The sequence below is a fragment of the Cololabis saira genome, chromosome 7, assembly GCF_033807715.1.
Source record: "Cololabis saira isolate AMF1-May2022 chromosome 7, fColSai1.1, whole genome shotgun sequence".
Taxonomy (NCBI): Eukaryota; Metazoa; Chordata; class Actinopteri; order Beloniformes; family Belonidae; genus Cololabis; species Cololabis saira.
Genome location: NC_084593.1, coordinates 25,266,806 through 25,292,210, shown reverse-complemented (window position 1 = coordinate 25,292,210; position 25,405 = coordinate 25,266,806). Strand labels below are relative to the sequence as shown.

At 38.1% G+C, this 25,405-nt stretch overlaps 2 protein-coding genes across 2 annotated transcripts; both read right to left on the bottom strand.

Annotated features, from left to right (window-relative positions):
* Positions 1-8,626: 8,626 nt before the first annotated feature.
* On the bottom strand, positions 8,627-13,648 carry LOC133446970 (neuronal acetylcholine receptor subunit alpha-9-II). The gene is made up of 6 exons (XM_061725224.1): positions 13,606-13,648; positions 13,075-13,220; positions 11,334-11,488; positions 10,142-10,322; positions 9,644-9,995; positions 8,627-9,423 (listed from the first exon to the last, which is right to left on the bottom strand). The coding sequence occupies exons 1-6, from the start codon at positions 13,643-13,645 to the stop codon at positions 8,669-8,671; spliced, it is 1,629 nt and encodes a 542-aa protein (XP_061581208.1). The 5' UTR covers positions 13,646-13,648; the 3' UTR covers positions 8,627-8,668.
* Positions 13,649-15,306: 1,658 nt separating this feature from the next.
* On the bottom strand, positions 15,307-23,900 carry ube2ka (ubiquitin-conjugating enzyme E2Ka (UBC1 homolog, yeast)). The gene is made up of 7 exons (XM_061725225.1): positions 23,594-23,900; positions 22,490-22,583; positions 21,505-21,563; positions 20,406-20,488; positions 18,103-18,202; positions 16,723-16,851; positions 15,307-16,614 (listed from the first exon to the last, which is right to left on the bottom strand). Exons 1-7 carry the CDS (start codon positions 23,654-23,656, stop codon positions 16,540-16,542), a joined length of 603 nt encoding a protein of 200 aa, XP_061581209.1. The 5' UTR covers positions 23,657-23,900; the 3' UTR covers positions 15,307-16,539.
* Between the last annotated feature and the right edge of the window lie 1,505 nt (positions 23,901-25,405).

The following is a 25,405-nucleotide window of genomic DNA, read 5'->3' as shown; positions in this document are numbered from 1 at the left end:
TATTACATTTCCTAGAAAATAAAAAAGTTGCATTTTATAATCATCTTCTCAAAACGTAATAACTTATTACATAATGTGGCAAAATATATTACAAAATGCAGCTTTATTACAAAATGAAATGAAAAAGTTATTACATTTTGGAAGTTTATTACAAAATGCACTGCTATTAGAAAAAAATGCAAATAAATGTAAGACAAGCAACCAACTAAGAGTCACACCACAGATAGACATGAGTCTACAAACGCCATACTACACTGATGCTCCAATCAGAATGCAACTCACATGCCAGTGTAACACCACATTTTAACTATCATTATTTCCATCATGTCTGAGGACTACATGCAAAACTATTACAGCATATGACTAAACAATCAAACAGGCCTACTGAATGAGCTGATGTGAAGGTAGGGAACAGAACATTAATAAAATAGCAATGTGTAGGCTATTAGATTTAAGGTTGTTACGTTTTTAAGGCACACACTCAAATGCAATTCTTTTTATTTTATTATTATTTTCATGTATTTTTATTATATAATTGGTTACTGCTTTACCTGTTTGCTCCTGCAAATATATAGAGAAAATAACAAAATATGACATATATGGTCCAGTTAGTCATTTGATTTGGTGCCCCCTCATTGGTGGGCACCTGGTGTCCCTGGGCGCTCGCCCTGTTCAGTATATGGATAATCTGGCCTAGGTCAAAAGGTGTGAAAAGGTTACACTGAGCCCCTCCATCATTCCTTTCTTTTCCTGCACCCTTTCTTTCTTAGTTTGTTATGTTTAGCTATATACGTTTGCAGCTGTTTGGGGAATGAGGGTAGCGTGAAATCAAGTTTTTTTGTATAATGTCAAGGTGGCTTCCTTCCCATGCCTTCCCAACATTTGTATGCAAAAACCCACATAAGGCATAAATAGGCTGAAAATTAGAAGCCCATACAGGATTGTCCTTTGGTTTTAGATAAAACACAAATTTTGGCCCCATGCCCCTTCATCACACCTGGGCATAACCCCTGTGAGGAGTTCACATGGAGCCAACATGAAACCCATTTTTCAGCTCATTTATTCATCTCAATGGACTGTCTGAAGAAGAGCAAAATGCGCTCGAAACGTCACGTGTGATGTGCTAAATAAATCTGCACTGGGGAGCAAAAGTGTGCGGCCTCATCTCTTGTTTTTTCCTGGATCTATGCTTTGAGACCAGCACCTGTTGAGCTATTGGATGTACGCGACCTATTTTACCCTTTGTTCCTACATCTCAATGGACCCCATTAAAATGCTTGCTGAGTTGTTCTTCCTACCTCTGTGGTATGACATGGCGAAGGAATGTATTGAGTTTTCTGCAGTCTGATGTTTGAAATTTATTTTATTATTACTGTGATGGAAATATTAGGTCCCTCTGTGAGGTCATCATGAGTACATTCAGTTCAGGCCAGTATTATGTCTGTGCAGTTGGGGTTTAGCTGTCTCTTGCAGCTGCAAATATGTTGTTTTGAGAACAGCATGTTATTTGAAGAACACTGAGAAATGTTCTGTAAAACCGCTGTACTGAGGAGTCTCTGTGTCACTCCTGCATTGAAACTTGAGATGTACATTTTGACCCTTTTTCATGCAAAAGATAATTAAATCATTCACTAATTCAACCCATATTACCAAGTCTTTAGACCATTACTATACTATTTCAGTCTTAGATATTGCAGTGACCTAGTGGTTAAAATGTGTTTATATAGAGTTATACTTTTTCCCACAACAATTACAATTTTAAAAATGCTGCAATATACAATATATACAATGTTTCTATGGAAACTATATGTGTTTTTATTGAAATCAAGCCAAACAGTACAACCTTGCATTCCCTCCCTGGAATCAAAAGACATCATTGTGGTTCAATTATCAGTAAGACATATTGGATTTATCCAAAGTCTCAGTCATGTGCAAAAGTCTTAGGCTTATTTGACTGAGTCCACCCTCTCTACCGCTTCTCCACCGATATAGAGTGGAGTGGAGAGTCATACAGTTCGTATGACGCTCTTGGTCCTCCTGAAGTCTATGATGACCTCTCTTGTTTTGGTGGTGTTGAGGACCAGGTCGTTGTCAGCCCACCACCCCACCGGAAGTTGAACCTCCTGCCTGTAACTTTATCAGGGTATTGGAGGAGCGGGTGGGGATGTCAGATTCCCCATCCTGACATTCTGAGGCCTGTTGGTCAGAAAGTTCCTGATCCATAAGCATAGTGTGGTGGAGAATCCAAGATTGGTGAGTTTGTATACGTTTTGGGGGGATTACAGTGTCAAAGGCACTGCTAAAATCCACAAAGAGCCAAAAACTGGTGGGAGGGTGACAGCACAGTAATCATTGAGGGTTGTAATGACAGACGTTTTGGGCACAGGAACGATGGCGGCCAATGCGACAGCGGTGTGGACAGCAGTCTGTTGCAGGGAGAGGTTGAAGATGTTGATACTACTGGGTTCAAGATACGGGCTCTCTAGGATACAAACAGAAAATGTTCTAACCTGGCTTTCTAAATCTAAACAAATTGTGATTGTAATTAAAATCATTCAGCTGTAAAGACTGTATTTCAACACAGCTGTTACTTCATATTACATACATACATTTCACCACAGCAAACAAAGCTGGGAGGCAATTAAAGACCTCTTTTAGGGCAACAGGTTAGTAATTGGCACCCCAAATTTCCCATAAAAAAGCTTTATAATCCACAGAGACCTCATTCTACAAAAAGTTGGGAGACTGTGTAAAATATGAGTAAAAAAAAGAATGCAAAGACCACAATTTCATGAACCCATTTTTATTCCTAAAAGAACATAAATAACATATTAGATGCTGAAACTGACACATTTTGCTACTTCATGGAAATGTGAATTCATTTCAAATCTGATGGCATGGTAAGTTTAAGTTTAAGTTTTTCAAATTATTCAAAGATATGTCATCATTCGTTTTATTAAAAATGTTCCCAATTTTCCCACTCTTACCTTTCAGCTGATCAGTTATTTTAGTCAAGACCTCAACTTCTGCAGCAGCATCAGGGAAGATCTTGCAGCTCAGTGCATTCTTGTCACTTTCACAGGAATAACTGGTACACATTGTGCATTTCCAGTGTGTAAAATTAAAAGAAAGTAATTCTAAACAAGCTTGATGATGGCTCGTCTATTTCAGATAGACGATGGAAAAAAATCTAGCATCTATTCCGGTGCAAAATCCCATACAGTCAGGCGAATGCCCCATTTTAAACATTGCAAACAGTCACTTGTGGGCTTCAGGTAACATGTCAGCATTGTCCCAATTCAAGTTTATTTACGGTACCTTCTCTTCCCCAAAGTTTAGAAATATTCACCAGAACCAATAGCTGTCGGAGCACTTCAGCCTCAGCATCCCTCCCAACCCATTCACTTGTCTTCTGGGGGAATCTCTCGTCACATCAAACCAGACACCAGATCCCACCAAGCCAAGACGACTATCTCACTTAACTGGAGTGACAGAATCCATTTTTCCATCGCCCAGTAGGTCAAAATAATGACTGAACATCCCAGTCTCAAGATTCTCACATGTGTGGAGTCTGTCAAGTGAAATAACTGTCATCACAGTGATTCTTTGTCTAAACTTTAGCAATAAAAGGCAATACATGCCAAGCACTTTCCGAATTTTCCCAGCAGTATAACCCTCAGTGCTCGAGCTTCTGTGATTGTACAAATGACATAATTCATACCATTTCTACATCAGTATGACAATTTATAATAGGAGAGGAGAATAAAAACAGAACATTATCTTACCATTTCTTTCAGGCCTCTACTGAGCAGAGCCCACCATGGGGACTAATTCCCTTTCATTAATTGCATGTGTTTAATTATTGAATTGCAGTGGATAAGTAGTTTTGTTTCTGGCCATAGCCTAGAGAAGCTTTTCCTTTTCTCACCAATGAAATGGTAATGCATCAATATGGCAATGACAAAGAGACATTAGGAACACCTCTGAGGCGTAAATCTAGTGCTCTTCTGGTGCCACATGAAGCCTCAAACTGTGTCTTTAGACATCAGACGATGCGTGAGAACTTAGCGCCCTCTACTGTAACATTAGGTAATTGCAGGAGAATAAAAATACGAAATATCTGCTTTAAAATCTCATTGACTATATCATATTATGCGGTTGCGTAATATGGTATTCAATCATTTGAAATAAATGTGGGAAAAATAAGACACACTTATGACCATAATCCAGCTCATTTACAATGATTTATATGTATTAATGTCACAATATAGAAATATTCAATTGCAAGTTTATTTCAAAGGGATTAATCCAAACAATAAAAAAGCACACAAACACACACACATATCTATTAATGTTTCTGTCTCAAAGGAAGACACATCCCTTCACTACAAAGAGTATGGACAGCAAATCCATCAGAAAGAAAGACAGTCAGCAGGAGCATCAGGAGGGCGGCCTAAGGCTTCACTGGTCGGTGCTGAGCTGGACTCTGTGGCAGTGGAGAAATGAACTCCATACAGCAGTTCAGACTACAGTCTCCAACCAACAATGCCAGCCATCTGTTGCATGCAGTCTTCAGCCAGCAGAGGAGGACCTTGCGGTCACTAAGCTCCCCTGTAGCGTCAGGAAATTATTTCCTCCCTGGGCTCAAACTGTGTAACTGCTGAACTAGAAAGAGAGGAGGAGGGATGCAAAGAGAGGGAGGTGGCAGTGTGAATTTGTGCTTCATTCTTTGACCGTTGTTTCATTTTTTTCAGGTTTGCACCTTATTATGGTTAGCTAGTTTTATAATTACACAGTATATGATTTCTACTCATGTTTTTCAGGATTATTTTTAAATTTGAATTGTTATCCCAAATAAAGGTGTATGTATGTATGTGGGCAATTTATGGGCAACTGTATATATATGTGTGTGTGTGTGTGTGTGTGTGTGTGTGTGTGTGTGTGTGTGTGTGTATATATATATATATATATATATATATATATATATATATATATATATATATATATATGTATAGTTGAAAACATTTGACAGAATCAAACTGCTGATCATTTTATTTCTTCATATGAAGCATACAACTTTATAAACTTCATCTTTTGAACCCCTCAGGATATTCTACAGTGAGCAACGAAAACTTTAGGAAAAAACAATGTATTGGATAACATAATAAAAATACTCATGCTTAGTTTTGAATTAGTATTTGTTGAATGTTGCAGGTTTGTAACATCTGCTACTATATATGCAGTAAGGCTGATGAATCTTTTGACAAATATTATAAATCAAACATATGTACTGTAAATACTACAAAATACTACTGTAAATAATAATACTGTAAATACTACTCACTTTTTTAAAGTAATCTGAGCATGCATATAGTATCAGCATTACAAATACTAGAAAACTTTACAAAAGTAACAATGAATTAATCATTTCCACATCTCCAGCAATCTCGATTTCTTTGTATTTTTACTGTTCCATTGTTTCTTTTGCCCTCAGGCCATTTATTTTCTTGCTTTTGTGCTGGCCCATATACACATGCGTACTCCGTACAAACATATATATTTGACACTCAGAGTCCAGCAAATGGGAGGGGAGGGCGGTAGTTGATGTAGAGGGCCGTAAGAGTCTGCGTGTTGTGTTACATAATTAATGCTCCATATTACCTTACGTTCTCACAGTGCTGCCCACGCAACAAACAAAGCTCACTCATTAACTATTCACTGGATGATTTGAACAGAAAAATGATTCTGAGGATCCGGAGCACGGCCAGGCGCTGGGCCTCTCAGCTCTCAGGCATTTCATTTCACAGTTGTGAATAAGAGATGCGCTGACTAGACTGGTCATATTTTAACTTAACAACAGAGCCCCTCACATGTATTCAATGGTCAGATGACGACTTCATATCCAAGACCTTTCCGATGGACATACTGTCGTTTAGGACATTTCTGTAATACTGTAATTCTGTAATAATGCCTTAAAATGCATGGTGGGCAAATATAATCAAATTATTAGAAACTTAAACGGAAAATAGGACATCACAATTACATAGGACAAAATAAATGCCTATGACCAAATCACCAAGTTCCAGGATTATTTTATGCAACAGACAGCAGATGCCTCTATTTTACTACCACAGAAGTCACTTATCTAGTTTACAAAGCTACAGCCTGCATGTATTAAAAAAAACTTGATAATGCAGCCCGTGTGAAACCGAAGGCAGTCAGTCAAGCGAGACTAGTTCCTTGGTTTTAGTTAAAGCTGTGTACTCCATTGCAGATGTTTAAGAATTGGTGTTTCACTAATTTAGAAGACTCATTTTGTTTGGATTGATAGAGAAATAATTAATGAGAAAGTCCTTCGCAGAGAGAGAAGTTCTTATTCATCATCAACAGAGGACAAGAAGAGCAACACCAGGTTTCTTTTCAGCAATTTAGCCAGGTTGCTGCAGGCTCATATGGCTCGTTGAGTCATGTAGTGCCATAACTTCAGAAGTAATGATTTCAAGGGTTCTTTTACAAACAAAGTTGTTTTCTTATAGCGAGGCCATTTTTGGAATCTCATAGCTCTCAATGATGGATGATTAAGTAGATCAAGTTTAGAAGCGACTAAAGAATCCAATTTGTTATCTAGACTGTTTCTGTCCATTTATGGTCCTTGAGCATTCAACAATAGCTTCATCTAAACAAGTTGATGCTTCAACCCCACATCAACTAGTCTGTTCAAGGAAGTGTTTCCCTTGATGGATTTTTTCCACTGGAGGGGGGGGGTTCTTCCCACTGTTTGGCTTAAGGTTTTTCTCCTGCTAGAGGAGTTTTTACCTGCCATTGTTTAAGTAATAAGCACCTACAGACAACTTGTATTGTAATAGACGCTAAATAAATAAAATGTAATTGAATACTTTTCATCTAGGAGGATTATCCAATTCTTTAACTTTTTTCTGATTGTATCTAATCAACAGACAATGTGGACAAGATTTGTGATTTTAGAGAGTTTCAGAAGGGTTAAACGGGTTAAAGTGAACAATAGTCTGCTCATGGCATCGAGGAATTTACTTGTCAGACATAACATAACTTAAAATTAGCTTATTTTTATCTTATCTTTTATCTTTATCTGAAGAGTTCATTTTGTTCATATGGAGCTTTTCAATTGTCCCCATTCACACGCCATAGTTTGTTAAGGTGCTTCAGAGGGTTCTGTGTTCGTTTCACTTTTTTATACATTTCCATTAGGTACTATTGTTACACAGTACTGAAAAAATGTACATTGCCATGTAGATGATACAGTCACCATTGTCTATAATACACATAAAACAAAACACATAAACACATAACAAAATGAATTCAAATGAAGACTACCAAAACACAAAGCTTGTTAAATTTGCTTATTTTGGATTCAGATAAAAGTGAAATTGTTATCTGGCCTAAACAAGCACATTGTATAACCCAGTGCTTAGTCTACATGGAATTACATTGGTATCTACTATAGGGGGCCTTGGAGTTATTTTGACCAGGGTTTGTCCTTTAACTCATGAAGTTCATGAGGTTCATGGACCACTTCTCTTTTCTCCAAAATAAGAAACTACAAAAAATGTGAATATATCAGTATTGGGCCACTGTAGTTCTGTATTTGTTTCACTGAAAAGCTTCCAGCTGATACCATATGGTGCAACAAGACTTTCAATGATAGTTAGCAAAAGCAGTCATATTTCTCTAGTTTTAGTTTCTCTTCATTCTTTTCATCTTAGATGTTGGTGACCAAGATCCTTCATATCGTGATAATTTTATAGTTGCATATTATCCCAAACAGAGCTCAGGCTACGGCTGACTTGTGTTTCCCAGGGCTTGCAAAAGTAGAATGGGAAGTGGAGCCTCCGCTATGACTGCTATGTTGCAGACCCAGTTCCCACTTTGAGAGTGACATAAGAGCACAACAATCTCTCCTTTTGAGATTAGACGTGGGAAGATATTCTTATATTCAGGGCCAACTCTGGTAACAGGGGAGAGTTCTTCATCTCCACTCCACTGCCACCAGTATGCTCAGGACAGGAGACTGATTTGAGGCTAAACATTTGTTTCCTTGACAAGAATATCTTTACAAAGCATTTTATAAATATGATTAACCTGAGATGGTTTATTATTGCATTATATTTCTTCTCAGATCAAATCGGATTGAACTAGCCTGCAGTTAATTTGATTAATATTCAAATTGATTATTATACAGTTATATATATAAATAAAATGAAATGAAGTGTGGCAGCGCCATGTTTTTATAACTAGATGGACTTGTTCAAATCCCATCTTGGACTCTTTTGTGTCCCATGCATAAAAAAACACATGTTAATTCTACGTTAAGTGTGAGTGCCCAACATGACCCTGAATGGGTTTGAAGCAGGTAACGATATGAATAAATAAACTGAAGTGATTACATAAAATGTATTGAATGTATAAAAATAAATTTTGTGTATTTCTATATTTTCTTAATTTTGCCCATTTTGCATAGATTCAGATGAACACTGGAGGGTGTAATGCCATGAGAAATAAAGAAAATCCCCAAAGCACATATATGTTTTGATTATACTACATTTATAAAAAATATATGTTTTCAATAGTTGAAAATATGACCAAAGAAAAGAAATCCATTATAAAAAGAACCTGCAGCATGACTGTTTGCTCACTTTGCTTTGCAAATAACAAGGATGCTCATGAGGAAAACCATGACAAAGAAGATCCACATGAAGAATCTATCCATCACCTTAGCTATCTTCTTCCACTCTGCCACCTTGGCACATGTGGCCCTCTGCTCTCGAAAACAGTTAGCAATATACTCCACATTGCGCACTAGCTTGTTGTCCACATTAGGAAGGCCACCAATGTGCCTGCAGAACACGCATGACCCAAAGGGTACATTGAGACCTTGAGGTGGAGGTTTCGTGTCTTCGGGACAACAGGCAAGCTTCTGGTCCTCGGGACAACACGGGACTCTGGGATCTGTACAGTAGTCACTTACAGGATTTGTACTATTAGAGCCTTCATACTTTCCAGGTGAAAAATTGGAGAAGTTGCTGTTGTCCTCTCTCATGATGTGGTGCTGGACTTCTCCTCTGGGCTGCTGTCGCAGCTTGGGAGGCTGAGATCTGGGCTTTTTGTGACCCTGCCTGTTTTCCTTACCATTTGCATGTATGTGAGAGTTGACCTGCTGGTGACGGATATCCTCGTGGAGGCAATGAGACGACGAAGATAAAGCAGAAGCACAGTTCTCGCCCACCTCATAAACAAAGAAAATCTTGGACATGTAGTCAATGATGAGCACTTTTGCCCAGTGTGGAACTGGTTTGGCTTCAGCGCCACAGAAATGGATGTTCATGATGAAGATGGTGAGAGCTGTGGATGCTGTGACCATGGTCATAGTGGCAATATAGTACTTCCCTGTATGAAAAATTGCAAGATGGGCAGATGGCAAGTAGGTTTGATGTTAGAACAAGAAAAATTATTAAAACAAATCAAGAATTTTTCTGCTCTTTTTTGATCATTTCTAAAGAGTTGTTTACTTTATGAATACCTTCACACAGAGTGATGGCTTTATAAATGACTATTAAAAGCATGTTCTAGTTTTACCGCCTAAGACCTTTAACGAAACCCCTCTTACCTATTAGAGGCACACTCTCTGATGGTGGCATGCTCTCGGCCACCATTAGCTGGAACACAGTTAGAGCCAAAAGAACCGTCACCCCGAGAGAAACCTTCTCCCCGGAGTCGGCCGGCAGGTAAAATCCCAAAGGAGCCAGGAAGGAGATGAGGAAGCAGGGCAGGAGGAGGTTGAAGATGTAAAAGGACGAGCGGCGCTGCAGGAGCACTGTGTAGGTGATGTCTGGATACGGATCAGAGCAACAACCGTACATGATGACGTTCTTTGTGGCCGGCATCCCGTGACACTCCCATTCCACATTTTCCACAAAGTCGGACAGGTCCCCACTATCCATTCCCATAATGATGTCCACCTGGAATTTGGATAATCGACGAGGAGGAAGAAAGGAGGTTGAGGAGGAATGTGGGGTACACTTAACTCATAAAAGATTAATAAATGCAGATTTTTACCCCGAGACAAACTTCCTCCATAAAATGTCCCAGATGTGAAGTGCCTTACCTGGTTGCCATTGTAGGTCCAGGACCCAAATGTGAGGTTACATTCCTGGCTGTCAAAAGGGAAGTACGAGACATCCACAACACAGGAGCTCTTGGTGATAGCAGGGGCATCCCAGGTTATCTCTCCATTGTAACGCAGTCTCACGTTGGTGTCCATCGGTCCTGAGAAATCGTCATCAGCTCTAGCAAAGGAGATCAGGGTGACTCAAATGGACAGCTCACATGAGAGACTGATTAAATGGTTTTGAATCTCAGAAACTTTTGATATTACACTTTTGAACTTAGGGTCTACAGGTTTTTAACTGAACCAACTTTGGAGATGCAAACATGAGCCAATTCTAACATGAGTTCTGTATTTATAATCAGAGGTGTCAAAAGTATTCACATTCATTACTCAGGTAGAAGTATAGATAGTAGAGTTTAAAAATACTCCTGTAGAAGTTGAAGTATCAACTCAAGTTTTTTAGTCAAGTAAAAGTATAAAAGTACTGGTTTCAAAACTACTTAAAGTATAAAAGTAAAAGTAATGTAAGGGGGAAAAAAGCCATTAAGGACAAAAGCCAAAAGAAAATACCATATACCATATATGTGTACTATTGAGCATTAACATGTGTTTCAGAGAGCAGGAGATATGATGACTAGTTGCCTATAAGTATTGTAATGGTGCAAAAAGTCAAACTTCAGAGGCATGTTATCATTTATCCTAACCTTTATTGGAATGTACATCCAAGTTTAGTTGCAGGAATCTGAGGGCAACGGATGTAAGAACAAAACTGGACAAGAACATCTGAAACAACCACAACCAAATTCACTCTATCCGGATGGAGCAATTTAATTGGATAGTTTTTTTTTAAAGGCCGAAATGAAACAAGGCTGTTCTTAAAATGTAAGGAGTAAAAAGTACAGATAATTGCGTGAAAATGTAAGGAGTAAAAGTAAAAAGTCGTCTGAAAAATAATTACTCCAGTGAAGTATAGATAACCAACATTTCTACTTAAGTAAGGTAACGAACTATTTGTACTTCGTTACTTGACACCTCTGTTTATAATAGATGTGTCACTCTATTTCATGTGGTTCTTTATTGATTTCACATATTTAGATGACATTTACGAACATTATCAATTTAAAGGAAATATACGGGTACAAGAAAGAGCGTATGCTAAGATAGGAAGAATAATTAGTGTTGGGTGTACTTGTTGTAGAGGACCAGATCAGGCCTCCAGACCAGGCTGCTGGGGATGTGGATGACCTCCAGCCCATCATAGTCTTCTTTATTCCACTTTAGATAGGGGTCATGCCATGTCTGCCTTATCCACAGGTAGGCAATCAGCACCTGGTTTCTCTCATCCTTCACAAGCACACACCATCACAATCATACTAATGAGAGCAAGCATTTGCAAAGGCACTCGTCCAGACACACATATAGATGTTACATCCAGGCTACATCCATACTATGTTTATCAGCTGGTAAAGTGTCATTTATGATTCTTTTGAGTATGACTCTAGTTTCAGTGGTCCACAGCACTCCCTTTCCAAGACTGACTCCATTATAAACCAACTGAAGACGTTGACATTGGTAAAGAATGGCATCGTATATGCCTTAGGTTCTTACCAACATGGTATTAACCATTAATATGTATGCAGACAAAAAAAAAGAATGGCATCGTAAGGTTTCCTGCTGATGACTCCTTTTCACAGTTTCATCTTCCATCATTATATCACAACTTCTGTATTGACTTATCTTTCTTGCAACTCTTCTGCAGTCTTTTTTGTTCTTATTACACTATATTTTTCTTGACTTCCAATGTTGCCAATTGTTGTCAGTGAGATCTCAGATGCCAGAAGTGCTGTAATTTCTCAATAGCCACCCTCTGTGATGGTACTGATTGGCTGTATTTTAATATCTCAGGTTAAATGAGAAGCAAATCTCTTATTTGGAAAACTCTGACTCCTAATGGGAATTCTTGACCTCATTTACAAATTAGAACCAATCAGTCCAGGTTTAGGGAAAATAACACTTTCACTTCAAACACCTAATAAAAGTAGTTTTGAAAGAAAGGCTTCTTGTTCTCCTTCTACATTTGTCAGCACTGCTTGGAAAAATACACCTCAGATTAAAACAACAGCTGAAACCCAGATCCATCCGTCAATATCAGGTGAAAGAGGGCCCATAACCACTTTGGGTAACAGGACACCCACACACTTAGACACTTACACACATGCACACACAACTGTAGATTGTCTGGCTCTAATACTCGATTCAAACATAAAACACAGCACCACACTTCTTGGTATACCATAGACAGGATTCGTTCAGATAAAGAGCTTTTTTGTCTCAAAAATGCTAGGCAAATTTGTACAATGAAAGTGTTAACTACTTTAAGTGCAAAACAGCACTGAACCTGAACAGGAACTCGACCGGCAGGGCTCTCGAGCTCTGAGATAGTTGCATCATTGCAGTCATGAAAACCAGATGGAAATTTGCACCAACTCCCAGCTTAACTGCACATTTTCATGTTCTTACCTCAGGCTCTGTATGCTGCAGTATTTGCCCAAAGTTTGCCAAATTCATTTAAAAAGTAATGATAATTAGATAGCTTTAATGCAGCATGACTAAATGGTTAGTCAATTAAGTTTATTGTAACTATTGTTTTATGCTGCTGTAAAAGAGATCATGGTAATTACCCCAAACTGTCAAAACTGTATTCACTTACTGCTTGAGATTTACACAAAATGTTGTGGGGTTTTTATTTGTTTGTTTGTTAAACAGAATATTTAACTGCATAATCAGTGTGTCCAAAAAGATAAATATAAAATAAAATCCTGGTTTCTCAGTCAGGTCCTTTGGCTACAGAAAGTGCTAAACTGATATTTTAGTCGTCATTCCTTTGCATCGGTGTATAACTTATACATACCAGGCTGGCCTGTACCCACCATGTCTTTGATCTGAGAGAGGGTGATCTGTAAGGTGACGTTCAGGGCTCTGTCTGTGTCCTCCACAGGCCGCAGGGCACTGGAGTAATTCTCCATCAGATCGTTCAGGAGCTTCTGTGCAAAGTGACCCGGCGCACAGTGAACCACTGACCGTGGAAAATAAGAGTATGGCATGTTGACTGCAGTTTTAAGTTTTGGTTTGTGGATAATGTTAATATTAAAAGAAATATTCCCACATTGCATGGAAAAAAAGTGTTTCCTTTAACAAAAATAAAAACACCATAAGACAAAGAGACGCAATTACATTACATTGGTCACAGTAGACCATTTAACTAAATTGTTTAAAAGCAACATGTAAAATTCATTGCCTATGGAACTGCTGTTTGACTCAAAGCCAAGGAAGCCTACTGTATATTCGTAATAATAGACGCCCGCTTTTACTATTGTTTTTATCTAATTAGCAAAGAAGGTATGGCATCAGAAAGAAATAAAATTAATTTTTCTTTTCTTTCCAACTACTTTAAAACTCACCTTCAGGGAGTAGCACTGCCAATAAAATTACTCTGATCATCTTAGAAATTCCTGTAAGTCTCCAAGAACAAATCAAATTGTAGCTCAAGCATCTAACAGTCCAGGCTTTCCTTCCCTGAAACGCCTACATGATGAGCGCTCAGATCCAGGTCTCGGCTGCAGAGAGCGGGGCATCTGCAGGCCGTGGTCGCTGCTCGGCGGGGGGGAGGCGGAATAAAACTCCAGCTATCACATGGCGGCGGCAGACGGAGGGAAACAGGATGCCCAAGAATCATCGCCTCAGCACACACAGGTCTCTTCACCTGTCAGAGGGGCATCCAGGTGGGCCACTCGTCTGGTCATGTAACATATGCTGCAGCCATGCCAGAAGCAGATGGAGGAGATAATTAAGGCTGGAATTTGACAATCCATCATCTCATCATCAATCACTCAACTGTGCCTATAAATGAGTAGTAATTGAACACATAACATAGTCAAAAGCTCATATGTGTTCAGCTATAAACCTGTTGTAAAGGGTCCTTGGGCTTGATGGAAGGCCCTTATAAACAAAATGTATTGTTCTTAACTTATTAGACCATAAATCCCTGTCATAATTACACAGCTCTCTCATTTAATACAGACAGCAATATAATAGTCTGGACCCTGGAGCTTTAATACATTCAACAATGCTTCATCCATGACTCAGAGATGGTAAAGCTGTTAGATTAATGTATGGTCATTTTTTTTAAACATGATTACCATCATTAACTCTGTAATAACAGCGAGTTTACTGTGCTCACAGTTCTCAGCTTTAAACGGAGAATCCTGCATCCAAACTGGAGGACCAGTTCAATTATCTCAGCTCTTTATTGACTTCATTATATGAGAAATACCCATCCAGTGACAAGATACAAAAAGGAGCTCCTGTCACATGGGATAAGTACTTCAGAAGCCGGAGGATGGTTTTTAGCATGCATTAGGTGATGTACATTGTTGTACGATTGAATTCAGTGCATCAATCCATAGTCACTGAGCTCTCTTGATGGATTGATACTACATACTGTAGGTGATGCTTATTAGCATGTGATTAAATCAATTGTGGGTGTGTTTGGTACAAGAGAGTTTATTTTCCTGCCAAGGTTTATTGGACAGGTTCAAAATGGCACAATATGCTACTCAGCCCACCATCTGTCGGGGTGCCCAGTCCCAGCTTGTTTCAGTGCAAGACTATTTTCAGTGCATGCAACACCATTTCTGAGGAGCTAAATGCACATAAAATGTGCTTGTTGCAACAGCAACTTAATGCAACAGAAGTGCAATGATGAATACAACTATAAAGTAAAGAAAAGCTGTGATATGCATAACCGTTGTGCATTTTTCATCTAAATTAGCTTGTTCCATTTCCACTGGAATGATTCCCAATAGATGAAATTTCTGTTGATGTAGCTTAATTTAGCACATTGCTCTGATTTTTATTCAAATGAATGCAAAGCCAAACAAGCTTATAAACAAATATAGGCTCCAAGATAAAAAAAAAAAAAAAATGAAAAAGCATTAATGAGTTTCCAATTTATAAACATTGTAACTTGTGTTAATTTGTGTTTGTCTAAGAAAATTACTGGAATATACTGAATGTTGCATTTTTCCCCCACATAGGCTCTTGGTGTTGAAAATGAAAAAATGTTCAACATCTAAAAAGCAAAACAAAAAGGAAAAGACAGATTAATTTACACAGACTTTAATATTTTTATTTACAGATGAATCACTGACATATTCTTTCTTGGTGTATGGATGGTGATGCACTATTCCTCAAATTTGTTATGAACCATTTCTATTCAGAATTGTCACAGTTTGTGTTGCTGCTGGACACGTTTTCTGTTTTCTCTCTGTTTAAAAACAAGAATCCAAATGTATTCCTGTCGGAGGCCAGAACCAAATAAAAGTTAAAAAAAAAAAAAATCTGGAGGAGAGGTGAAGAAAGACATAAAGAACAGGGATGGAAACGAGTGTGGAGGTGGGGGTCTCCTGCAGGAGCTGCCAGTTGTCGACTGCTGGGGTGGGGGGGATAAGATGATGAGTTTGGCTACTGTGAGCACACCTTGAAGACACTTCATGAACTGGTGCTTAAAACACTTAGTAAGCTCACCTACAGGGCACGAAGTGCAACGTATTACAGACTCAGTTCATGCATAATGAGGAAAAAATATATTTTCCTTTGATGCTCATTATTCCTAAGTAAAGCAGACTAGAGCCTAGCTTTTGTCATGTCAGAAACTGTACTTCATTCACTTTCAAGCACCTTATTCTGTCAAAGAGGACCCAAACACTTAGATGAATGAATTGATACAGAGCCAGGAATTTTAAATAAAAAGATGCCAATTTAAAAGTTCAGGTCTTGGCTTAATCTTCGTTTACAAAAACAGAGATTAATTAAAACCAGGTGACAAAAAAGCCCCTTGGACAGCTTGATTCTCTCCTAAAAAAGGTCATCATAAATGAAAATGAATGCACTGCATAGGCAAGGATCATTTGCTGACAGCCGCTTCTTGGCCAGAGCCAGAAGAAGTTGGGAGATGCATTGACAGATGCGGGCAGGGTCTTAAAGTCTGGTATTTGCTGCAAAGAGGTCGAGATGTGATTGGATTTTTGATTGTAGCACTGAGTGGAATGTTGAATGAACTTAAAGAAAAACTGTAGGTACAAGCTCACACAGAGCGGTGGATTGGAGTGTGGTACAGGAGAGATGACGAGCGCAGGGCAGAGATACCACACAGAAGGGATAAGTGGGATTTGGAATAGAGGGGGGTAGTGTGTCCAATATGAAACAGACGGTGTGATGGAGAAATAGCCAAACTCCTGCCTTCAGACAGTGGGAGTTTACATGAGAGAGGGTGTGTATGTGTAGCGAGAGAGAGAGATGGGGATCGAGAGGAAGATGAAGAAAAGTGTCAAAATTCAGTTACTGAGCAGGAGCTCTGTCGCCGTCTCAACATCCCAGGATTTTGACGACAAAGCCACTATTACTGCATTCTGTGAACATAAAAAAAAAAAAAGAAAAGTGGAACAGTGTCAATCTGCGGCGCATTTCAGCAGTGCACTGCACAGTTAGGGGTAAAATTTAGCCTTACCCATACTTACTTTTTCAAAGCCCATGGCACAGAGTTTGTCTATTTTGCGCGTGTACTCAGGACTGGAGACGGGAGCGCCTGCGTAGACGTGAGACCAGAGTCGTGCTGTCTGTTTAAACATCTCTGGATTCTGCTTGTACTGTGTGGTGAACAAACATGAAAAGCAGAGTGACGCTTGTGTGGAAGAGGCCCAGCACGCCACTGCCAACACCTGCAAGACCATGTATTTATATCCAGGCACATTTTCTGTAAGTTATTTTAAATTATGTAAAATTTAAATAAAACTTCAAAGATTGTAGCAGTTATACATATTTGTTACATAAGTAAAAGCATCTAACAATTATCACAGTTTTAACAATTATACAACAATTATTTATCATAATTGTATTTGATGTTGATATATTCAGAGTCAAAGGAACTGAGAGAGCTGCAGGCTGCTGATTTTGCTTTGAGTTCAAATCACACATCCTTCTGTCAAAAGGGCCAATGGGAAGTCAATTGAGAGAAGTACAAAATGTTGTTGAGTTCAAAGTTATGGTCCACCTCAGCCTGTGGGATATAATGCAACTCTGTCTCGTGGCCACAAATAGATTGTGAAATTGCCCACTAGAGATAACAAGTAGCTACTGGATGCAGCTTTGGTTTAAAAGGATAACATTTAGGGGGGAAAAAAACAACCACAAAGCTCTCTAAAATACATACACATAAGTAAAAACAAATCTTACATAACCTCATTTTATTCAATTATGGATTTCGTTCAAGTGAAGGTTGGTCAACAGACGGCTATTACTCACTGGGATAAGTAGGTGTAATAATGTGCCCAGTTGAGAAGGACCATCTATTTAAATTAACAAAGCAGGCAAATGGTAAAAGCCTCCTACACATTTCAGATCAGTTTCACAACACTGGTAAACCACTCAATATTGCTGAACCTTCAACAATAAGTGTTGCCCTTCGCATAAGAAATAGATTCAGTGTATTCACTGTTGTAAGCATACAGGTTAAAAAATAATTTTCCTTGCTGTTATTGTAAGAAGAGCATTTGGGACACTTCACTAAGCACAGAAAGTTGCATTTTATGAAAAAGATCGAACCTGTTCTGACTTCTCCAGGGATATTTTCCAGATGTATCCATACCCATCAGTTTTATACAGAAATACGCCAACATTTGTTAAATATACAGAACACCACTGATGATCGTGTTCATGATTAACCTAACAACAGGTTTATATGACTTCATGTCTTTTTTTTGTCCAGTGATATGATGGAATTAGGGTCAGAGTACAGATATTTACAAAAGGCTTAAAAAGAATCGGTAACGCCTCATGTTCAAGCAAGTCAATTAATTTAGGGCTCAAACATGAGAAGGTAAATACACATGCAAACCCACCTGATTGGCTACCACTGCATCCTGCGGATCATCTGGTTCTGCAGCTGCCAGTAAAGCTTGTAATGACAAAAGCACTGTCCTCAGTGTCATCGCGGCTGCCCTAAAACAACATATTGTCATGGGTAAAAGATTAAATGAGAACAAAAACACAAATGCAGATGCCAACAGACAGTAAATGGTACAATTGAGCAATTAACATCTAATCATAGTCTGCATTACAACCCTAAGCCGACTCATTTGATTCCCCTTTAACCAACTTTGAGAGATGTTTCATGGTAGGAGACCTAGTCATATAAATCCCTTAACTGGCTAGGATCTAAACAAGAATAGTGACAACTAGAGTTATACTCTGTCCATCAGTAAAAGTCTTGGAAGCTTTGATGAACTATTCATGTAAAAAGCTAAGACCAAAACTGAATGACTTTGCAAGTGAGTGGGAATGTTGACAATTAGACTGTCTGCAACAAAAGGTAATTAAAAACTACTTAAAGATGTTTTTTTTTTTTACAGAAAACACTGTAGTGCATAACCTCTGATTACAAACGTGAAATTACATTTGAGGGTTCAGTGGTCCAAAAGCCACAATCAGTGATCTGCACAGACGTGGGGGGGGAGAAAAAAAAGAAATAGAAAAAAAAAAGGATATGGGCAGATGAGTCATCCCCTTATCATATTCTAAACACGTGAACAACTGCATATGTACATGTGGCCTTCACCAATGGTGCAGGTCTGAAGGCTCAACCTCTACATGGAGCAGTCCTGGCAGCTCTCCTGTGTGTTTTATTGGCGTGGATTGGGTCCAACTGTCTCCTCAGAGGAAATTATCTCTACAAGGCAATACATTTTTATCCAATGACATTTCATTTCTATCATGATAAGAGAATAAAACATCATCTCTTATAAGATGGCAGTTCCATATCCAAAAGGGAAAACTAGTGATTTAAATCATCATTATGATTTTCTCCCACTAGGGGAGTTTTTACCTGCCATTGTTTATGTAATAATTGCTCGGGGGTCATGTTTTGGGTCTCTGGAAAGCGTCAGGAGACAACTTTTGTTGTATTAGACGCTATATAAATAAAATTGAATTGAATTGAATTATGGAATTTGCAATCAATAGAAGTGAATGCAACCAAACATGTATGGGGGATATTGAACCAACGGTAGCGCTGTCCACCATCAATGCACAGCGTAAGGGAAAATTTTTATTCTTTTGTATAAAACTGTTTTAAGCAACAAAAAGGAACTTTTGTCATAGATGTGGAGGTTATGTTGCTTTTATCAAACTGTAGAATATTATGCCTTTGGTCTCTTACAGTCACTTGCTCTCGTTGTCGCCGCTGCCATTATGTCCACAGATGTCTCTAGTTTAATCGCTATTGATGTGTGATAATCCCGTAAAGCAACATACACTTTTTACACGAGACTGCTGAGATCAGAGTTCTTAGTTACTGTGGTCGTTTTTTTGTGATAGTGAGGATTTTAGATGGCAAGGGTAATTTATTCAAGCGAAATTATATTTGATGAAGGACTTCATTGGCCATGCACACAACCAACTAGAGAAACAGAGCATTTGATGGAGGCAACAACCAAAACAGTATCAACAAAACATCCAAAATGGGGTGAAGTGGTCTATGAACGCTGGTGGATAACTGTTGTTGGTTTGAAGTCAAATCTTGTTGATCTATTGTTACTAAAATTTCAGCAAACAGCCTGGTTGTTTGAACAGTGGCTCTTGGATGCGTCTCTAGGAATAATCAAAGATTCAAAGAGACGCCCCGTTTTTGTCACGATCCTCTGTGCATTGGTGGGAATGACTGTGACTGGCATGGAGTGCTAAACACATTTCACAAAAGAAAATCTTTTAGCAAAGTGAATGGGTGTGGCTAGGCAAGCTAAATGTTAATGGATATAATTATTTTTCTTTCCTTTTTTAACCTACAGTCTGGTTGACAATCTTTCAAAGTTTCAACTAAACCTTAGATAGTTAAATTCAGTTCTGATTTCTGCATTGTTATGAGCTTCTTGCAAACAAATACCTTCCACTTCATCATATTCACTGATCCTTCTTTGCTAAAGTTTCACTGCATCAATTTCATTCAAATTCAAGTTTCAAGATACGAACAATCAAGCTGTTCAGATTGAATTAAACATGACTTTTGAGACAACAACTGTTTAAAATCTCTAATGGTGCTGATGATGTGGGGATAAGAAGTGTTTTTTTATATTGCTTTGATAAGAAAAATTAGACAAGTGTTAAGAAGGATGCAGAATGTAAAGACATTTGGCACACATTCACTCACCACTGGTCTTTAAGAATGTCCAAACATATTGCACCTGTGACTGAGCTGATGTTGGGATGCCAAATATTTGTGATAAACCGCACCTGAGATATACAAAAGTGGGATTTAAAACAAAGTGAATTTTAACAGTTAGTGATTTTTTTTGTTTGTTTGTTCTTTTAAGGATGAACTACATCAATTATTAGAGATGCACCGATCGATTGGCAACCGATCGGTATCGGCTCGATAATGCCCCTATCGGTTTTGATCGGAGATCGGAAAATAACAGTTCAAAGCGGGCCGATCAGATGAAGTTTACAACAACAAACCGCCACAGGAAAGCTAACCCTAACCCTAAGCTAGTAAGCTACACCTACTCTTTGTAAACTGAGTCTAAGTCGTCTCTAGAGGGTGAAATATTGCATATATTGCAGACTCTCACGAATAATAAACCAGGCCAGCAAAATATGCAGATCACAGCACACCCCCCTGTCTGATCTCTACAACCGCTCTGTGATCAGGGAGGCCACTCTGATCACAGAAGACCCCTCTCATCCTCTCATCTCCTTCACCACTCATTTCAACTACTGCCGTCAGGCAGAAGGTATAAAATTCCACTGGCCCGGAAAAACATTTACAAAAAAATCATTCATTCCATCTGCCACAATCATTCTGAACAATATTAAATAGATCGTTGCACTTTTAACAGGCACTAGTCATGTCTGTTCTAACTTATTTACTGTTTTTTTTATGTATTTTTAACATATTTAATCGTTTTCTATTGTAATGTGTCTTCATGGGAATTTGTGAATGTGGTTGTGAGCCCTGTCACCATTGGGACAGACAATAAAGTATTCTATTCTATTCTATATTGCCTCAACGCCTGCAATGAGACAACTCATGATACTTTCTCATCTCCTAATTTTTATACCTAATAATAAAATGTCAGTGTTTTGTACATGAGACAAAACTATTGACGAATGTATTGTGATCGGTGATTGGCAATATCGGGATCGGCAGATACTGATTTTGGAGATCGGTTATTGGTGATCGGCCCGCAAAATCCTGATCGGTGCATCTCTATCAATTATCAGCATTAACGGCAGTAAACAATCCTTACCTTGGGTGGATTAAATGGATACGTCTCTGGAATTTTAATTTCAAGTTGATATCTACCCCCTACAACAACAACAACAACAAAAAAAGCGTTAACACAATTCAAGATTCACAGCAGATCAAATTTAAAACATGTTCCCTAAAAGGTGCTATGAGGTTAACCAACCATGATTAAAAATACTAGGTAGTAGGATTGGGCGATATTTTACAGTTCACGATATACCGTCAAAAAATTTCCCCATGATAAGAATTTGTCATCTCGCGGTAAAAATGATAAATTCCCGTTGATGACGTTTTTGTGTAAAGCGAAGACAGCATTAAATCGACGCACAACGTACATGAAGGAAGGAAGGATATGAGCCTGAAAGAAAGAAAGAAAGAAAGAAAGAAAGAAAGAAAGAAAGAAAGAAAGAAAGAAAGAAAGAAAGAAAGAAAGAAAGAAAGAAAGAAAGAAAGAAAGAAAGAAAGAAAGAAAGAAAGAAAGAAAGAAAGAAAGAAAGAAAGAAAGAAAGAAAGAAAGAAAGAAAGAAAGAAAGAAAGAAAGAAAGAAAGAAAGAAAGAAAGAAAGAAAGAAAGAAAGAAAAATTCCCATTGATACTGTACGTGTTTGTGTAAGAAACATGGCGGATCTGAATCATTACAGTTTTGCAGTACAGGTGTAACTCATTTAATTGTTTTTTATCAATTCAATTTAATTGGTGCAGTTTAGTAGCATTTAGTATTCTTTTAGAGCAGTGTTTTGGGGGCTCCAAAGACTGAATGTGGTGATAGATTTATAGTTACAAAGGTGGATTTGAATTGGTATTTTTTTTTTAATAGTCATTTTTATCGTTATCGGGATAAATGCCAGAAAATATCGAAAATACCGCCCATCCCTACTAGGTAGTTGAAATAAGTGATGGGTGAACTGTGGCACCAAATATCACATTACAGAATTGGGCAACCATGCAGTCAGATCAGCAGGCAGTGTGTCTTTAAGAGCCCCTCACCTTCATATGGCGTGTCAGGGGGGCCTGCTATCTCCCCTTTAAGTTCTGTGAAGTTCTCATCCACCAGATCTACCTTTATCTGGTTTTTGCTCGTCTGATGAGAGGGTGAGAAGTGAAGCAGCATTATTATAATAACACAAGCCAACACAAAGCTGAGTGTCCAGCTTAGCATGCTGTCAAACAAATCTGCCAATGCAGCAAAAGCTGACACCTCACACATGAGGAAAAGTTGACCTCAACTTGTTGCACAGTCACAGATCTATCCGATAAGCCCTTGTAATAAAGGCTTATATGAATGTATGCGTTATGTTTTGGGCACATGGGATAATGCCGCGTTCCATTTGTCCTCGGAAGTGGGGATTTTCCAGTTCCCAGTCGGATTATTCAACTGGAACGCCCCTCGAAGTGGGATTTCCCACTGGGAAAGTGGGAGAGGCTTCACCACCCCCGAGTTCACATTCCAAGATGGCTGCCCCGGTTGTAAACAGTAGAAGAGAGCTCTGTAATAATTCGTAGCACTTCATTCTAGTTTTGGTCACACTAAATTAGTCGTATACAAGTATTGTTCGGCATATATATGCTGCTATAGTGTAATTTACATTTTTCATGTGGTATATGCGAACTACAAACTTGTTTACCTACTTTGTAACTGGAACGCTGATAACTCGGCTGTGACGTCATTCCCAGTTCCGAGTTCCGACTTCCGAGGTAAATGGAACGCAGCATAAGTTTCATTACATATGCGAGGATAACACCAAACTATCTTTGCCATGGTTACACTAACTAGTTTAGACACCATGCAAGGCACATGATGCTCCTGAAATAACACTAAATTGCTCTCTAGCAACAATTTATGCCCTGATTTTAATCTCTGCAGACTGACATGTTGCGAGCAGCGCCGTGCCATACTCAAGGCTAATTTATGGTTCCGCGTTACACCTACGGCGTAGCGGTGTGCGTCGCCGCGTAACCTACGCCGTAGGCTCTGCGTCGATTTAACGCGGAACCATAATCTAGGCTCCAGGTAGCCGCAGCTCTGCAGGAAAAAGCGCTGCTCCGGAACAAAGAAGCGCAACCCGGACCCGAAAACGAGACAAAACCAACCTCTTCGCTTTTAAGGACCTCCTTGAATTCCCGTTTTATCCTCTGCACCGCGATGTTGGCCATGCTTCCCCCGTGTTGCTGTCCGGCTGGGGCCTCGTCGCTCCGGCTACAGCAGCTGCTCAACCTTTTACTCTCACACCTCAACAAAAATGGGGGAAATTCTCCCTGTAACCTTCGCTGTGTGTGCCGTCAGTCCCAGTTCTCAAAAGTAAGTTTTGTATATGTTTAAACAGAGCAACGTGGGTTCTATCATGTCAAAAAAGCAACAACACAATGGTTGGTGGTACAGAAAACATTTTAATACCAAACTGCATGCAGTGTGGAGAAGAAGAGGTCATGTGATCTGAGTCATCCTGAACGGCCTCTCCTATTGGTCGATGGGCTCATGACATTATTATTATTATTATTATTATTTTATTATTTAGTTGTTGTGTTAGCCGTGGGTCACAAAACTAAAATTGATCACTTGAATGATTTGAAAAATAAATAAAATAAATTATTTTTACAATCTAAATTACTAAAATTTCTAGATCTAGTCAATTACAATACAGCACAACTAATGTTTATAGCCAAGAATAATTCATTACCAGGACATAAACAGGGGATATTGTTTGAAAGGGAGGGAGGTTATAACCTCAGGGGCCAACTTAATTTTAAAGTTATCAATAGACGGACAACACTGAAGAGCTTCTGTATGCAGGCACTTTTCATAATTTTTTTCTGTTATCATCAGATATTTATTCTTATTCAGTTCGAGGTGGGAAGAACTTTCATTTACCTCTTTGTCGTACCTCCAGTCACCAATCCTTTATCAAATTCCATGGCCCTCAACTCTGGAACTGTTTAGATAGATCTCTTAAGTTAGCGTCATCCTTAAAAATGTTTAGGACCAGCTTGGTGGGGTATCTTTTATTTAGACAAAATTAATCAGGCTATTCTTACTGAAATGAAATTGCCATTTCATGGATATTTTTGTTTGTGTACTTATTGTATTTTTTTTTTTGTATTGTATTTTCTCCTGCACAAATTATTTGTCCTTGTATGATAAAAAATTATTGTGTTATCACTGCGCAAAAAATAAATAAATAAATAAATATGTCTAGCTATGGTGTAAAACTTTGGAACAGCCTGAGCATAGATCTAAAACAAAGTCAAAACATATCACAATTTAAAAAAATATATAAAGAAACTTTTTTCTCAAAACACAGTGGCGAATAAAAATGTAGATATATATAGATTCATTTAATATGTGTAGATATATAGATTAATATTATGGAAATAAACATGTTATATATATGTATGTATATGGATACATAGAGATATATTATACATACAGTATTTATGTATGGGTATATCCATAATATATATGGATATATAGTTATATGTAGTGATAAATGGATGTATATTCATGTTGATATATAGACTTATATTATGCTTTTTGTGTTCTATAAGTAAGCTCATTGATTGTCTTGCTATTTGGAAAAATGTATATGTGTGTGTGTATATATATGTGTACTTTATTTTTTTACTTTTTTGTTTTGTTCTTTTTTAATATGCATATTCCAAATAAAGCTCAATAATAATAATAATAAAAAAGACTATAAATATAGGGAAGGCAAGGCAAGTTTATTTGTGTAGCACAATTCAACACAAGGTAATTCAAAGTGTTTTACATCCACATTTTTTTTTTTTAGTTTAGTTTATTTCGATCATGACATCACAAAAAATAATAAAAAATAAGACAAACATCAAAATAGCTTTTACAAAATTAAAAATAAAATAAAAGTGACAACAAGGAAACAAATACACTGT

Coding starts and splice junctions, on each gene's coding strand:
- LOC133446970 (XM_061725224.1), bottom strand. CDS start 13,645: ATGATCAGAGTAATTTTATTGGCAGTGCTACTCCCTGAAG. Junction 9,996..10,141: donor GGACCTACAATGGCAACCAG/GTAAGGCACTTC, acceptor TCCAAATTCCAG/GTGGACATCATTATGGGAAT. Junction 9,424..9,643: donor AGAGAGTGTGCCTCTAATAG/GTAAGAGGGGTT, acceptor TTTTTCATACAG/GGAAGTACTATATTGCCACT.
- ube2ka (XM_061725225.1), bottom strand. CDS start 23,656: ATGGCCAACATCGCGGTGCAGAGGATAAAACGGGAATTCAAGGAGGTC. Junction 22,584..23,593: donor AGGTCCTTAAAAGCGAAGAG/GTTGGTTTTGTC, acceptor CCCTCTCATCAG/ACGAGCAAAAACCAGATAAA. Junction 18,203..20,405: donor GACATTCTTAAAGACCAGTG/GTGAGTGAATGT, acceptor ATGTTGTTTTAG/GGCAGCCGCGATGACACTGA.